Consider the following 17,483-nt stretch of genomic DNA (forward strand, 5'->3'; position numbering starts at 1 on the left):
TGGAATGGGGTCTTGTTTTTTATACTTTTTCTAATTTTCTAAACTGTGAAATTAGTTTCCCTGAATAGTTTTGGTCCAAATATGAAATGGAAATCTTTCATATATTTTTACACTGTCTGGAGCTCAATTCTTAACATAATGGGCTATGTGTCTATACAGAAAACATTAATGTTTTAAAGCCACATCACCCAATTAAATTCATGCTCAGTAGACTTTTTTCATGCTCTGTTTATCCTGTGTGAAATGTCCATTCTGGTAAATAATCTGCCCAGGAGAAGTTTGCAAGGACTTGAATAATAGCTCAAGTTGAATAAAAGAGCCAGGGTGAGAAAAAGATGGAGAAAACATATGAGAATCCCAGCTTATCTTGAATGAGGGTTTCTGGTGTTGATTTATTTTGGTTGTAATCAATTGCCAGAAAAACAGATATAGTTGTATTTAATTTTAATTGATTTAATGGATTATTTTACAGATTTATTAAAATTTTTTATCTATGAAAAAATTTTCATGACATGACAAATTGTTTCTAATATGGTAACTAAGGAAACTGAAAAAAATTGCCTTAGGGGCACCTGGGTGGCTCAGTCGGGTAAGCATCCGACTTTGGCTCAGGTCATGATCTCACGGTTAGTGGGTTCGAGCCCCATGTTGGGCTCTGTGCTGACAGCCAGCTCAGAGCCTGGAGCCTGCTTCAGATTCTGTGTCTCCCTCTCTCTCTGACCCTCTGCTCTCGCTGTCTCTCTCTCAGAAATAAATAAAACATTAAAAAAATTTTTTTTAATTGCATTATAGTTTCAACTCAGCTAAGGTAAAATAAACATGCCAACATATAACTACAACTTTCTCTAGATGAGGAGTTATTTTTATGATGACTTTTCTTCCCTATTTTTTCCTTATATTTTTAGTTTAAAAAACACACTTAAGAGCCTTGATAATAATTTCTGCTAAAAATTTGAAATTCAACTTATGTTGTGTACTATTTTTTATTACTGGAAGTTTGGGTTTTCCCATGCCTCTGCTCATAGAAGAACGGCTCCATTAAGAGGAACAACTCAGAGAGATTCAACTTTCCCTACACAACCCGAGGCCATGGAAATAGGTCAAGGCTCAGTTAGAGGCTGAGCATTCAGTAGCATCAGTAATGGGAAAGAAGGTCTTACACCATGAGGGCCAGCAAATGCAGGGCAGAGAGCTGACCAACTCTCTTATCTACCTGCTAGCTACACCTGGGAGAGCTTAGAAAAATAAAACATATCTCACAGTAAAAGGAACTGATAGTCTTTTCTGGGGGTGGGGAGGATTGGCAAATAAATCTTCAGTGTGACAGGAAAGCTGTATGACAAGGGGTAATCAATCACACCAAAGGGTGAATTGGTCGACTGGGTCTAGGGGAATCCAGAGGTGATACTTGAGTCTAGAGTTGGTCTTAAAAAAGGGAGACACATTTGAAAGGAAATAGCATGAATAAAAGTCCTTTAGAATAAAACGAAATGATGGTTCTGGAAATTATGATTTTAGTAAGAGTGGGAGTAGAAGATAAACGAGATCAGGGACGAATGTGGTGAGGGAAATGGCAGGACTTAAGATCTAAGCCTGCGATGAAGCTGGCCTGAGCAGCACAGTGACAGTGGACTGAAGAGGAAGGTGGACTGGATAGATGGTGAAATCCAGACCTGACACAAGATGCTGTTAGATGTGTCGTGTGAAGGAGAGTGGAGACTAGCAGGAGTCCTAGGATTCCGGGGCTCCTTAGAGATGTCATTGGAATAGACTTTGTCAACTGAGCCATCCAGGTACCCCTCAGACTAGGAATTCTAGGAGGAGATGAAGGGAAATAATGAGTTTCAGTTTGGAGTATATTGAAAGTTAAAACTTCCTTCTTTGCATTCTTTCTTTCCTTCCCTTATGTCTCTTTCTGCCTTTCCATCCCTTTCTGCTTGCTCTATCTATCTATCTATCTATCTATCTATCTATCTATCTATCTATCATCTATCTAGTTATTTAGTAAGCTTTTATTGTGCCCTTGCTCTCCACAGAGCACTATCCCAGCCACTGTCCGAGGTCTGTTATAAATCAGGCCAGTTTTAAGGTATCCTCAACCATGAGGGGGTGAGGGGGAGTTGTTTTCATAGCCACTGCTGGTGGGTTTCTCTGACCAGGACATAGCTAGTCCAGGTATAAGACACAAAGTGCTTAACTGCTTTCAGATGGTTCTGTGTAATGTATGCTTTTTATGTTGGAAACACCACTGATGGCCATTTTCTTTCTAGGTAGTGCCATTATTTCTGTTATGTTTCTGAAAGAAAATTTAAGAGCTTCAGATTTATTAGGTAAGTAATTATTTAATCCATGTAATTACAGCACTGCTTGATCAGGAAATAATTAATATTCATAAAAAACATGTGCATTAAAAGCAGGGAACAAATTACTGAAGTGGATAAGTCTCATTTAGAGGTGGCCAGTATTCTTTCTTGGAGAATCTGCTCTTTCATATGAAATATTTCCACTTTCGTTGTACCCACTGCCCATGCCATTGACCACAGTGAATTATTATTTTATAGTAATATTATTATGAGCATTATGAAATTTTCATGAGAATAATAAAATCCAAGCAAACATCTGTATTACCTAATAGAGCATTCCACTTCAAAGGACGTATTTGTTACATTGTTGTATGAAAGTCGTGCATAAAAATGAAAACCATACAAAAATTAGGTGCACCAATTAACTACCTGATTTGTATTCAGCTCTTTCCAAAAATGACATAGAACATTCCCCTTCACATTTTTATTTAGAAATACCGCACTTAGTAGAAAATAATAATAGCCTTCCTGGCTATAAGAAAGGTTGTTATTATTATATAGTAGAGCCATCAAGTTATTGATTGTATTTTCTACCTCTTATTAGAAATATCATTTGTGAGAAGAATTCTGGAGGTTCATATTTTCTTCCTTGACAAAGTCCTCTCTGAATTGCTACTGACATATGATAACAAATACAATACTTTAGACACTTTAAATAAAGGAGTGTCTGCTCACTTCCAAGGAGATCACATTTTTTAAAAAGTTTGAGCTTTAAATGTGACACCAGTGTTGATATGTTGAGCATTTGTTTTCCGTGATTGTGTTTCCCTTGAGCCTATTGTCTTGAAAGTGTTTTCACTTTTTCTCTTTCCTCCTTGTTTGGATTCTGCTAGTAGAGTTTTTAGTCGACATCATCAAATTTGTCATGGTTAAAATGTTTTTCCAAATGCACTCATATATGCCTTGTATCTTTTCAAATATATTATTTTTCTGCACTCTGTTTTTAATATATCATGGTTTATGGAATCATTTGGGGAAGATGTACAGAATTAGAAATAAGAATGAGCAATGCCTGAGTTTCATAAATTTAAAAAAATTACGTCTTACATTATTTTTCTCATTGGTCAGATGCCTTAAGGGAACTCTAAATCATTTTATCTAACATATGTCATCTTTTATAGTTAATGGTTGATTAATGTTTAAATTAATCAAAAGTATTTAATGAAGTAATACAGAAGAATATATAGTGGGACTTGCTAATTATTGTGAATGTCAGTGATAAAAAGATGGTGAAGATGGAGTCTCTGCCCTCAAATAACACAGTTGGTATTATATATTATATATAATATATATCTATGTATATGTTTTTTAAAAGCAGAAAACAATATGTATCCCAATGATACATATTGAGGCTTTAGTTTAGAACGGAATTTCTCACCCTCAGCACTGCCCACATTTTAGGCTGGAGAAGTCCTCACTGCAGGGGGGTGTCCTGTGTGTTGCAGGCTGTTTACCAGCATCCCTCCTGGCTTTTACCCATTAGATGACAGTACACCCTCTGCCCTACTAATGACAACCAAAAACAACTTCACATATTGCCACATGTCCCCTGAGGGACAAAATCACCCCCAGTTGAGAACCATTGGTTTAGAATAAAGAGGGGTTAGGGGCACCTGGGTGGCTCAGTCAGTTGGGCGTCCAACTTCAGTTCAGGTCATTATCTCACGGTTCGTGGGTTTGAGTCCTGCATCGGGCCCTGTGCTGACAGCTAGCTCAGAGCCTAGAGCCTGTCTTCGGATTCTGTGGCTCCCTCTCTCTCTGACCCTCCCCTGCTCATGCTTTCTCTATCTCTCTCTCAAAAATAAATAAAACATTAAAAAAAAAGGATAAAGACAGGTTACGCTAGTTGAGAAGCTCAGAGAGAATTTTTTTTTTTTATAGCAGAGAACATTTGAATCAGTTCTGATGGCTGGATAGGACAGGCACGGGCCATACAAGCATTTGGAGGAGGGTGTACAGAGGGACTAACACAAGAAGTGTTAACAAAGGTGCAGAAAGCCAGGGTAAGTTTTCTGTTTAATACGGCACTCAACTGTACCAATTCAGATCAGGAAGAATTAATGAAAGTCACAACTATGGAAAGGGAAGAAATAGAAATATCAGTGTGTGCAGATGATTTGATTATATACTTGGAAAATGCAAGATCAACAAAACATTACTAAAAGCAATAAACTAGCTCAGCGTCAAAGGATATAAATTAAACTCACCTTCATAGGTTCAAATCTGGATTCAGCTTTTGATGTCAGCTATGTGGCTGACATAATATCGCCTAACTTCTCTAAGCCTCAGTTTGTTGACAAACATAGAAGACTTTTCGAAGGATCAAATTGGAAAATTCATATAAGCACTTTGAGAAATGTAAAGCCTTGTAGAAGTAATTGTCATTTCTATGGTCAACTTCATTCCTGAGAGGTAATATTAAAAATGAAACACAGGGAATAAGAAACACACACATACCCACACACCAAAAAATAATAGTAGTAAATTAAACTTCTGTTAATTCTTTGATTCTTTGCTAATTTCTCTTATTTTAATAGTAGCTAACACTTATTAAATATTTCCTCTTAATACAAATCAAAACCACACTGAGATACCACCTCATGCCAGTCAGTGGCTAAAATGAGCAAATCAGAGAACACAAGATACTGGCGAGGATGTGGAGATATGGGCACTCTCCTCCACTGTTGGTGAGAATGTAAACTGGTGCAGCCCCTCTGGAAAACAGTGTGGAGGTTCCTCAAAACATTAACAATAGAATTCCCCTATGACCAAGCAATAGCACTGCTAGGAATTTACCCAAGGGATACAGGAGTGCTGCTGCATAGGGGCATATGTACCCCAATGTTCATAGCAGCACTCCACAATAGCTAAAACATGGAAAGAGCCTAAGTATCCATCAACGGGCGAATGGATCAAGAAGATGTGGTTTATCTATACCATGGAATACTACACGGCAATGAGAAAGAATGAAATCTGGCCATGTGTAGCAACATGGATGGACCTTGAGGGTGTTATGCTGAGCGAAATAAGTCAGGCAGAGAAGGACAAATATCATATGTTTGCACGTATAGGAGGATTAGGAGGAGCTTAACGAAGGACCATGGGGGAGAAGAAGGGGAAAAGTAGTGTGGGGGGGGGGAGGCAAGCCATGAGAGACTCTTGAATGCCGAGAACAAACTGAGGGCAGATGGGGTGGGAGAACGGGAAGGAGGGTGATGGGCATGGAGGAGGGCACTTGTGGGGATGAGCACTGGGTGTTATATGGAAACCAACTTGACAATAAACTATTTAAAAATATTTCCTCTTTCCTGATACTATTAGTGTTTTACATGAACTATCTCATTTAAATGTAGGAGCAGCCTATTTACAGGACTGATACTTAAGTAACTTGCCCAAGGCCATAGAACTAGTAAAAATGGTGGACCAATATTCTAATAATGGCAGCCTGATATAACCGGAGGGTAACAGCTGAGGGTGAGTTTCTAATGACGGGGAACTGTGTGACCTTTCAAAGTTACTTAATCTCCTTAAGCCTCATTTTCCTCATGTTTCAAATGAAGATGATATTACCTACCTTGTAGGATTAAGTGAGTTCACAGAGATAGAACTCTTAGAACAGGGCCTGTCATGTAATAAATGTCCATGTTAGCTATGATCATTACTGCTGCTACCCCAGCCACACACCCCTACCCTCTAATGGTTCATCAGAGAAAAATTGATTAGGATATTTCTGCAAACTTTGGTAATCCAGCTGACATTTCCCACAACTCTGATTGGGTATTTTTGCCTTCCCAATTTAATGCTTTTTGAGTAGGGGTACGTAATTGTTTTGTACTATAGTTTAAAGTGATCAATTCTTAACTTTACTCTGTCGTCATAGGAATAGGGAAAATGTAGCCACCTATCCCATACCCATGCCTCCAGGGGCAATGTCATAAAATTATCTTGATCTGAAATGTAATCACCCATTTCATACTTAGGAAGAAAGGTTTTTCCCCAGCCTCACTCAGTAATGTGTTAAATCACATGTATTTTCTTTGGGTCTGTATTGTTGTTGCCTTGAGAAAATTTAGCTCTTTCTGTTAAAAGCTAAAAGTGCATTATTTTTCTTTATGAGAACTAAAACCAAACAGGAAAAGAGTAGTTAGTGGCTAAAAAAAAAAAAAAAAAAAAAAAAAATAGATTAGCATATAAGCATGCTAAGAATTAAATTGTCAAAATGTGCAAAAGAAAATCATTTATTTTTCCCTGCTTCAAGCAAATGAAAGTTTGTTTTTCATGATGGAACAAATGAAGATTTCGGGGCCATGTGGAAACAAGCTGAACTAATTTACTGGCAAATGTTGCTCTGTGGCTATGAAGCTTTTCACCACTGGCCTCAAAAAAATGACCTCACAAAAGCTATGTCTGAAAGGAATCACCAACTATCAATGGCAGGGTTTGGACTGTGCTCTGATTCTTAGTGGATTAATAACTTTAAATTATTTTAATGATTATTTTTCCTTTAAAAAGCACCAGATTTCTCTCCTCTTCATTCAGCCAAAACCTATAGTATTTCCCCTTCTCTCCTCCCTTAGTCATCAGAAGTACTCAATCTAATAGGCTGTGAGAACCTAGTTGACTTAAATTCAGATAGTATCACACACAAAAAAATTACAGTCAATTCATCAGTACTCTTCAGAGGCCGATAACTTGGTTATTTTAAATCACCTATGAATGGTTTGCCTGGATAGAATGTCAAGAGATTAAAAATGACATGAAGACCATCTCTTTCCTTCTTTCTTCTACACCAAATGGTCAGGTTGGTTTAGGGCTAGTATCTAGAATACTAATCCAGCCAAACAAATCATCATTCCTGGTTGAGGGAACAGTTTGGCTCTTTTGGTTTCAGCATTGCCTCAAGAATAGGAGACTTTCTGATGGTAGGTTCAGGAGTATTTGGATTCACTACATTATTGAGACTTACCAATCCAGGGCTCCTTTAAGATTTAGCTATTACGGAGCACCTGGGTGACTCATTTGGTTAAGCATCCAACTCTGGATTTTGGCTCAGGTCATGATCTCACAGTCATGATCTCAAGGGTCGTGAGATGGAGACCCACACCAGGCTCCACACTGGGCAAGGAGCCTGCTTAGGGATTTTCTCTCCCTCTGCCCCTCCCTCCCTCACAGGCATGTGAAAAGAAAAAAAAAAAAAGCTACTGGGGGCCTGAGGACTCTAGGGAGATTGTTCCGAGGGGAAGACATCCCAAATGGTTTGGTGTTAAGGAAACCAGTTTATTCCGTGACTCCTGGTATCCCACAAAAGCAACAGCTACACCCGCATTGATCAGGAGACATGCTATGGGGACCAAGAGAATTAGACAGCAATCATTGTGTTGGAATAGGTTAGCTGAATATTCAAAATCTGTTAAGGCTACCAGAAGTCAGGTCAAGCCAGATTCCAGAAGCTAGACAATAGTTAATTAACACTAGCTGGCATCCAGCTGGGGAGTGGGGAGAATATTAAAGGGTGTTTCAGGTTTTACCTAAGGGGAAGGGTAGACTGGGAAACCAGATTTCAGTTGAATAAGAGCTGTACAAGCAGATCTTAGAACCCGAGGCTTCCAAAGGTGAGAAAGTCAGCTTATAGGTGCCAGTGAACAGAAGCATCAGAGGAACGTGATTCCCCTTGACCACTTTTATACTTCATTCTTAGCCCATGAGTATCCATAGGAGACTTTTGCAACAGAACATCAGTAGCCTCCTGAAACAGAGACTGCATTCTCACAACTGGATCCAGTTACATGTCAGGCATTTCCCAACATATAAAATATCCCTGAAAACACTCCTTCAGGATGATATAAATGGTCAGATATGTTTAGAAAATATTACAATCATATCCTCTTCTGGGAGATTCACAGGGAACAGTAGCACATTGAGGATCTGAGGGAGACTTCTAGTAAAAGAACTATTCAAGTTTGTCTAACTCACCTCTTCCCAAATGACTTGAGACTTATATATATATATATATATGTTATATATATATAACATATAGCACAAATTGCAATAAAGATAACACAAGCTTATTTAACCTTCAATAATCCTTGGTAGAATAAAAGTTTTATATTTCATGCTGATAACTCTAAAGACATGTCTATCTTAGTTAATCCAACAAACTTAAATTAGTTTTAATACCAAATATGTTGCACCTAGGTCAACTTTAAAGTCAATCAATGTGTTCCCCACTGTCAGTTTTTTACCTGGAGCTCTGGTGGGGAAATCAGAAGTGGGTGGTTTAAGTTCAATGGGGCACCCTTTGCTCCTTGATAGCGAGGGTAGGAGGAGTGGGGGAGCCAGGGGCACCACAGGCACAGAGGATGGTATAGGAACAGGCTATGCGGGCCATGCCCCCGGTGGTGTAGAAACAGGAGGAGGGGCAGGAGAAACAGAAGAGGTGAGGTGCCGCCAGCAAGGCTGGAGGCAGATAACAGCCCAGAGGGCCGAGAAAGAGGACTCTTGGTCCTAAAGACAAAGCTCGGACAGATGAACAGACACATATTGTCTTTCCACCAACAAAAAGCGAAAACAGCCAATCCATGTGGGGCCAGAGAAGACAGAGAGTCTCCCTGCAACAAAAGGAATTCCAGCAGCTGCTTAGGAATTTTCTTTCAAGTCCATGTCCTGAGGTTTAGCGACTAACCACAGACAATTGGCTCCAATTATCATAGCCATTAATAATTCAGGGAGAAGCCCTCACATGCAATAAGAGTCAAACCACATTTGTTTAGTCCTCTCAAGATATATTTCAGATCTTGAGAAGAAGCAAACAAAGATGAGTAATTCAAGAAAAAGAGAGAGGCATGTGCAGGATCCTGGCAGCAACTAGTTTACAGGGGAGAAAAGGAGAGGCACATAGAGAACAGGATAAGACACAGGTAAGGTGGTAGAAGGGCTCGAGGCAGCTGAGCTGTGGATTGAGGGTCAGGGTGAGGAGAGAGGTGCCCTCAAGCCCTGCAAAAGAATACGGGCATATCAGAGTTTGGGTACTGTGCCATAAAGGCCTGACCATATGGGATTACGGTCCGTTTTCCCTGACATTTACCAAAAAAAGTTCTAACTGATAAATAGGATTGAAGTTTAAGGACCTGTTAATGGACCATTTTTCCTTATCTCCTAAGGAGTTCTGAGGGTATGCGTTATTGGAGAAGACGAGTCCTTTCTTCATTAAATCTTACAATCCAAATTGGCTCCAGTGGGGGGCGCCTGGGTGGCTTAGTCGGTTAAGCGTCCGACTTTCACTTAGGTCATGATCTCGCGGTTCGTGAGTTCGAGCCCCGCGTCGGGCCCTGTGCTGACTGCCAGCTCAGAGCCTGGAGCCTGTTTCAGTCTGTGACTCCCTCTCTCTCTGACCCTCCCCTGCTCACGCTGTCTCTCTCTCTCTCCTAGAAATAAATAAAACATTTAAAAAAATTAAAAAACAAAAACAAAAAAAACCAAATTGGCTCCAGTGGGTTAGGAGACATCCCAAGGGAGAGTTTTTGGGGAATGAGGAAGAAAAGGCTATTATCATAATCCCCCTGACTGCTGGGTGGCATTCCACTCAGGATAATATCAAGGGTTCCTAGTGTTCAGAACAACCAGACCTTCCCTCAGAAAGTCGTTAGCGAATACCAACCTGTCTTACTGAAGGGATGTCGATATCCCTGCACTTCCCCATTGCATTCCAGACTACAAATTGGTGGCTGTGAGTAGACTGAAATACAATACTGTCATTTGTAACCCATGGAGACACTAAAAAAGTTTTACAAGATGAAATTACCTAATATCGTAAATCAAGTAGTTAATAGGGGATGTTGGTGAAGAATAGTAAAGATAGAAATCCATCATGGTCTAAGTGACATTCCAATACATGTATGTAGTCTTTACAGACAACTTCTCTAGGAAATGGTCCCTGGTTGGGTTTTAATTCAGTTGGTATTGGTATTGGTTTTGGCCAGTTTCCAGTGGAGGTCTCATGGCCAGAAGTGGCTAGACCAAGGATGTGGAGGGGATCACATTGGACCAATGAGGAGGAAACCTCACATGGGAGTCTTAATGTTGGCAGCCGTCCTAGTGACAGGTGGCTGTTCGTGCCCAAGAAAGATAACTTTGTATAAGAACAGTGATGGGAGTGCCTGAGTGGCTTAGTCATTTGAGCATCTGCTCTCAATTTTGGTTCAGTTCATGATTCCAGGGTTTTGGGATCAAATCCTGTGTCAGGCTCTGTGCTGAGTATGGAACCTGTTTAAGATTCTCTCTCTCTCTCTCTCTATCTCTGCTCCTACCCACCTTCCTCCCCTGCCCCCTGCCCCGAAGAAAAGATAGGGATAAAGAGAGGGCATCAAGTTTCTGGGTCTTGTTACGATTCTGGCCAGGGAACTAGCTTCCAGTCAAAAGGCAGGCCTTTATTCCTCCCTGGAGAGTAGTCACAGGCTAGAGGGTTGCAATCAACATGATAGTGTTCCAATAAGACCATATTCCTTGAAAAGCCCCTGGAGTGAAAGTGAAAGAAGAAAAGAAGGAGTAACTTACCTAGTTTGTACCTCGACTCAAAGTCTAGACAAGAGGAAGGGCCCCAGGCTTCCTCTTGATGTGAGGCTGCTGAGCAAACAGTCAAAAAAGAATTCTTAAGATACTTTCAGTGCAAAAAGGTGCTTTTATTATAGCACAGGGACAGGACCCCTGGACAAAAAGAGCTGCCAGTTTGAGATTAATTTTTAAACTTACCTGAATTGGCTTTTGACTCCAGTGGTCAGTATCCTGAGGTAGATCTGTTCCAGAGTCCTCTGTCACATCAGGCCTCCAGACGAGCTTTCAAATCTATTCAGCTCCCCAGATTGGCCTCTTGCCCCGCCAAATTCTGGAGCCTAGAAGTTATGATAAGTTCACTATACCTAGAGATGAGGAGACCGAGTCACAGAGGGGTAAACAGCATGCCCCAGCTCTTCCGGCCAGCACGCAGCAGCAAAATTTGAACCTGTGAGGGCAGTTGCAGCATGCATTAGCCTTTCATGATCCAGGTTTTGACCTGGAATTTAATCATTTCCACGGGCAAAGAGCGTGCCAAGGGCTACTTCCCTTCCTGGAGTATCTTAAGCTTCCAGATTACTCCCTTGGGCAAATGGGCCAGCAGAAGGTAAACTACCAAGTTTTCTGATTTAGAAATCTGTGTCTTTCAAATGAAAGAAAGTTTATGGCTTCATTGAAAAAGGAAATCAGGAAATGACATCTCATGCCACTTTTAGAAAAAGCTGGGCTATAAATACATTTTAAGGAAATTTATTTAAGGAGCTGCTAATGACTTTCTTCAACACTTCTACACACTTGTAGAAAGTATGCACATGATCCACACAGGAGGCAGTGAATCCCACAGACAAATACAAATGACACCAAGTAAACAAGCATATAACAGGTAGCAAACTGTCTAGCACTACCTTGGTAATTGTTGCAGGAGCTGAAATTAAAATTATTAAGAAAAAGGATGTGTGACCTACTGAGCTGCCACAGAGTTCTTTACTAGATTCCCAGTGATATGCTGCTCAAGTGAAATAACATACGTGCAAAAGTACTTTGAAAGTACAATTGCAAAATCATCAGTCATTTTATTTGTTTTCAGGGAATTTTGAAATGTAGTGAAGATCCGCCTTGGTGGAAATGGGCACAGTATGCAAATGAGGAAGCAGATGTGAGGCAGGAAGGGAGATGTCAGGATGTGGACCAGGGACCCTTTTGGAAAGCTAAGTGAAATAACACTACCTCCAAAGCGTGAGATATTATGCAGACTTAAAAAGAATGAGGCTGCCCTATATATACTGATGTGAAATGTTCTCCAACATATTCTGTTATAGAACAAAAGCAAGTGTGTATAATATGCTATCGTTTGTGTAGAAAACCAAAACTTATGCACTCTCTCACACACCTGAGTAACATATCCCTGGAAAAGGAAATCTAAGACTTGGTGACAGTATTAACTTCCAGGAGGGGAACTAGTGGGCCTGAAGGTTATGAGAGAAATTTAACTTTTCACTCACTACCCTTGTGTGTCTTTAAAAAAATTATTTTACCATATGTTACCCATTCAAAACTAACTTTAAAAAAGTTTAATTGACATTAGATACAGTTATAGGAGATAAAAAATTACTGGCAGAGGAACTCAATAAAAATAAGAAATTCGGACTTCACAAAAGAAAGAAGTCTCTGAGATTTTTGAGTTGTATTCAATGGATTTATTCTATTTCAGTGTACCAAATTTAGAAATCTGTTTTTTTTTAATCCCATCTTCCTAGGAACCTAATATTGAACTATTTTCTTACAAAATCTTTTCTTCATTTCCAAAGAAAGGGCAGGGCTGAACAATAATTTTGCCCAAATTCTTATATACAGTTTTTATTATTTTCTTTTTATTGCAGCACTTAATAATGTATATTGTTTTTTCATTTTAAAAATTCTCATTAGAGGGGCGCCTGGGTGGCTTAGTCGGTTAAGCGTCCGACTTTCGCTTAGGTCATGATCTCACGGTTCGTGGGTTCGAGCCCCGCATCGGGCTCTGTGCTGACTGCCAGCTCAGAGCCTGGAGCCTGTTTCAGAGTCTGTGTCTCCCTCTCTCTCTGACCCTCCCCTACTCACGCTGTCTCTCTCTCTCTCTCTCTCTCTCCTAGAAATAAATAAAACGTTTTAAAAAATTAAAAAAATAAAAATAAAAATTCTCATTAGAAATAGCTTTAAAAATTTTGTATATAATTTCCACCTTCACAAAGAATTACAGAGTAAGTTCTTACATTAGAAGAAGCTTATTTTATAGCCTCTACAATACCTTGAATAACTATTGTCTAGCTTGTGTGAAAAGTCAAATGCTGTTTGTTATCGGAAACTAGAGTTTAAAACCCTAAATCATTTGATTAAGAGGAACAGGAAATTGGTATCTTTGAATTGTGAGATTTTATAAACCAACCCAATGGCTTCAGGTTGGAGTCAGTGCTGGTTGTAAATTATATACACAACAATGCTAACCTTAGTGATGAAACAAGTTGAATTATGTTTTCAAGGGTGCTATCTGAAAAATGCTACATATATCAGTTTTTCTCTGCTGATGATTAATAAATAAGCAGTTTTCAGTGTTATTTGCAAGGTCAAGGCCTCTCCCTCTATTCCTCCTTAAGTGGCCCCTCTTCCCGTACACATTTCTTTCCTCCATTATTTTAAGTAATGTTAAAGGAATGACAGTAACACATCGATTACATAGGTTTATAATGTGATATTTTACTAAGTTACTCCTAGAATTCTAGACTCTAAATTGTATTAAATAAATCTTATACCAAAGTCAACATTCACCTTTGTTATTTCTGTTAAAAGTTCTCCAATAAATGGCAATGAAAAGTGTAAAATCATGTGTGTGTGTGTGTGTGTGTGTGTGTGTGTGTGTGTGTGTGTGTACAAGCTTCAAAGATGAATCAGTACAGAGTAGATCATCAGGTGGTGAACTTTCCCACTCTCTGGGCTCTGATGGACCTAAATCTATCATTTTCTTACTGGTCAGTGTGAGAACAAACAGCCAGCTTGGATGTGTTCTCATGTCTCCAAATGCACGTGTTATGATCTTGGCCATATTTTGGTTTTCTGATGAGGCAAGGATTCATCTGAAACAACAAGAAAAATCAGAAGTCATGTCCTACTCGATCCTTTCCATGGCCTTTATCTCTCTTATAAAGATAATGCCATCATGTGAATGCATGATGCTATCTAGAGATGGTTTGGTGAACTGTATTTTAACAGGAAGGGACTGTAGGCATTTTTACAAGTAATAGTCTGTAGGTAATGTCTGCATTGACAAAAAGACTTAAATATCCCTTTTCAACTTGGTTTGTCTTTTCAATTTTATTTAAAGGTATGACATTGGCATTTGTGGGAACATATTTATTGGTGAACTTTGCTCCAAATAGAACTCAGCCTATCTCTGCAAGAACAGTACAGTATTACTTTGTTGGCTGGCAGTTCCTGATCTATGTGGTAAGAATTTTTAAAAACACTTTTTTACTATCCCAGAAGCTATACTATCTAGACCGCTGGTACCTGCAGATATTAGAGAATGAGTATAATCTTTTCTTCTTAACATTAATACCTCATTAAACCGTAAATATATTTGACTACTATCAAAGTATTTGAAACACTAAATCAGCAATAGAGCACCCCCAGTTTCCAAGTACCCTATTCTTGGGGGTGACCTGTCAGTGGAACAATTTCCACAATATTTAATCAAGCAAATCCCAGAGCAACATGTTTTAGGACAACTCAAAGTAAAAACGCAAACCCCAAAAACCTCTCTTCCCAGGTCAAAGGGAATTACCTGAAGACACCTTTTACTTCATGGACTTTATTCAAAATAGATATTTTCTTCAAAAAAGTGTTCATTGAGAATAATGTAACAGATTGGGGAGAAGTAGACAGCAGAAGGATAATACCAAGAGATGTGTAAAAGAAAGAATGGAATGAGCTGATAGAGAAATGTGGAGCCGCTAACTGGGATACTTTATTTGATGTAGTGGCTGTATCCCATGAGTACAGAGAGAACGTGCTTGCAGCAGTTGGTAGGTAACTTGTTTCAGAAGTCAGTTTATGGTGAAGAATAAGCATATTCCAGGAGGGGCAGGTGGTAAGAAGAAAACTGGGATAGACTATATGAGCTTTTAACCTTGAACTATGTTAGTAAAATAATTATGAATTCAACAAGAAGAATCAAAGCAGAGAGAATCATACATATTTACGATCAGGAATGACTTTGAAAAGCTCTCTGGTCTAGTCCTCTGCCATTAAAACAGGTAAAATGGTATGACCCTACTTCATGCACCTGTTATTCAAAAGCGTGACATTGTCATTTGTGGGGACGTGTTTATTCATGAACTTTGCTCTGAGTGTAACCCAGAATATTACAGTGGGAACTACATGATATTAACATGATTATCTTGCAGTCCTTAATCTTTGTGACAGGAATTCTATGTATCTTGTCATCTCTGATATATAATTCTGACCACAGGAACACAAGTGCTATAGGTGTTTTCTCTTTCTGGTCTCCCTCTATACTGGTTTCTTTTACTCAAAGATAATAGGTTTCTCTGGGGTTTTTTTAATCCTCATCCATACATGCTCTTTAATACATTGTCTTATTTCCCTTCTCCTCTACCCTTCCCTCTACTTTCCTGGCTCCTATTCACTCCTCATCATCTGGTAGATCCCCCCTGCCCCCCCCACACACACACACAAATTGCCAGATAGAATTGCTTTTTTGGTCCTGCTGCTCCTTGAACCTTGTGCAACATTTACTCATAACCCATCATTTCCTCCTTGAACCCTTCTCTTCCATGACTTCCTTAGTTTATTTTCCCTGTTTCTCCTCTTCCTCTGTGACTAGGCCATCCCATACTCTTGGTGGGCACCTCCTTCTCTCATGCCAACCACTTTTAATCTATTCATGTTACATAGTCTTCCAGAGTTTTCTAGTGTGATACCACTGACAACCCCCATCATCCTTTAGAAAGACTTTCAAATCCAGATCTACATCTCCCTCCCAGGCATCTTCTGAGTTGCAGATCTGTGTTCTCATCTGTCCACTTATTACTCATCCCTGCCTGGATGTCCCATAGGTTCCTCAGATGTAACATCTCAAACATTGAACTCAATGTCTTCTCCCGTGAACTCTCTTCTTTTTTATATTGGAAGGCTCCCATTCTTCTGTGTATCAACCTTTAGGATTGGACTGCCTAATTCAGGTCTATCATACTTTGTGTCTCCCCTGTGCCCCATTGTATCTTCCTGCTTGTCCGGCAGACCCAGCCCTTTAACAATCACAGATTTTATCAATCACATCCATTTTCATGATAGCCTACACTTGAACTCCTACCAATATATTATTATTTTTTGCCTACAGGCAAAACAAATTCTTTTTTTTTTTTTTACAAATAGTTTATTGTCAAATTAGTTTCCACATAACACTCAGTGCTCATCCCCACAAGTGCCCTCCTCCATGCCCATCCCCCCCTCCCCGCCACACCCATCAGTCCTCAGTTTTTGTCAGCATTCAAGAGTCTCTCATGGTTTGCCTCTCTCCCTTTCCCCCACCATTTCCCCCTTCTTCTCCCCCTTGTTCCTCCGTCAAGTTCCTCCTAATCCTCCTATACGTGCAAACATATGGTATTTGTCCTTCTCTGCCTGACTTATTTCGCTCAGCATAACACCCTCAAGGTCCATCCATGTTGCTACACGTGGCCAGATTTCATTGTTTCTCACAGGCAAAACAAATTCTTCATCCAGTAAGAAAAAGCCCACATAGTCTGTAACCAGAAAATGAATAGCCCGAATTGAATCCTTTATAGATTAAAGATGCAGCAAGGCTTAATTGCCTGCAAATAAGCAGCATTGTTTGATGATGACATGACTTATATTATTTTAACACCAGAGAAAACATTTGGAAGAACGAAACTACTCTTTATTAAACCTTCTATTTCCACACACACACAAAAAGCATATCTGACATTACTTGCATTTTGCCATTTTTCAAAGTCAACTCTTAAATTCATTCATTCATTTATTCACTAGTTCATTCAACAGACTGGACACCCAGGGTATAGAGAATTTTACAGCCCTGGGAGAGACACATATTTCCATAAAATAATGAAAGTATATTTGAAAGTAAATGCCACCCAAAAATGTAACTGATTCCAGATATTTATAAGATAGCATAAAGTAAGTCTTTAATAAAGTCACATTTGAATAACACTGTGGGGGAGCACCTGGGTGACTCAGTTGGTTAAGCGTCCAGCTTCAGCTCAGGTCGTGATCTCACAGTCCATGAGTTTGAGACCTGTGTTGGGCTCTGTGCTGACAGCTCAGAGCCTGGAGCCTGCCTCGGATTCTCTCTCTCTCTCTCTCTCTCTCTCTCTCTCTCTCTCTGTCCCTCCACCTCTCATGTTCTGTCTCTCTCTGTCTCTGAAAAATGAATAAACCTTAAAAAATTAATAACGTTATTGGCTTTAGACTCTAAAGGGAATATATCTTAGTTTGGAATTTAATCCATTATATGTTACCTCTCTAAAGACTCTACAAAGT

At 39.5% G+C, this 17,483-nt stretch overlaps 1 protein-coding gene across 1 annotated transcript in view; it reads left to right on the forward strand.

The window, feature by feature from the left end:
- The window catches only part of NIPAL2 (NIPA like domain containing 2), an 81,356-nt gene that overhangs the window by 42,265 nt on the left and 21,608 nt on the right, over positions 1-17,483 (forward strand). The window contains exons 4-5 of the mRNA XM_039255483.1: positions 2,271-2,330; positions 14,269-14,390. Coding sequence (XP_039111414.1) covers positions 2,271-2,330; positions 14,269-14,390 — 182 coding nt within the window. The remainder of the gene's footprint in view (positions 1-2,270; positions 2,331-14,268; positions 14,391-17,483) is intronic.

The sequence above is a fragment of the Hyaena hyaena genome, unplaced genomic scaffold, assembly GCF_003009895.1.
Source record: "Hyaena hyaena isolate Hyena2069 unplaced genomic scaffold, ASM300989v1 scaffold_533, whole genome shotgun sequence".
NCBI classification, from domain to species: Eukaryota; Metazoa; Chordata; class Mammalia; order Carnivora; family Hyaenidae; genus Hyaena; species Hyaena hyaena.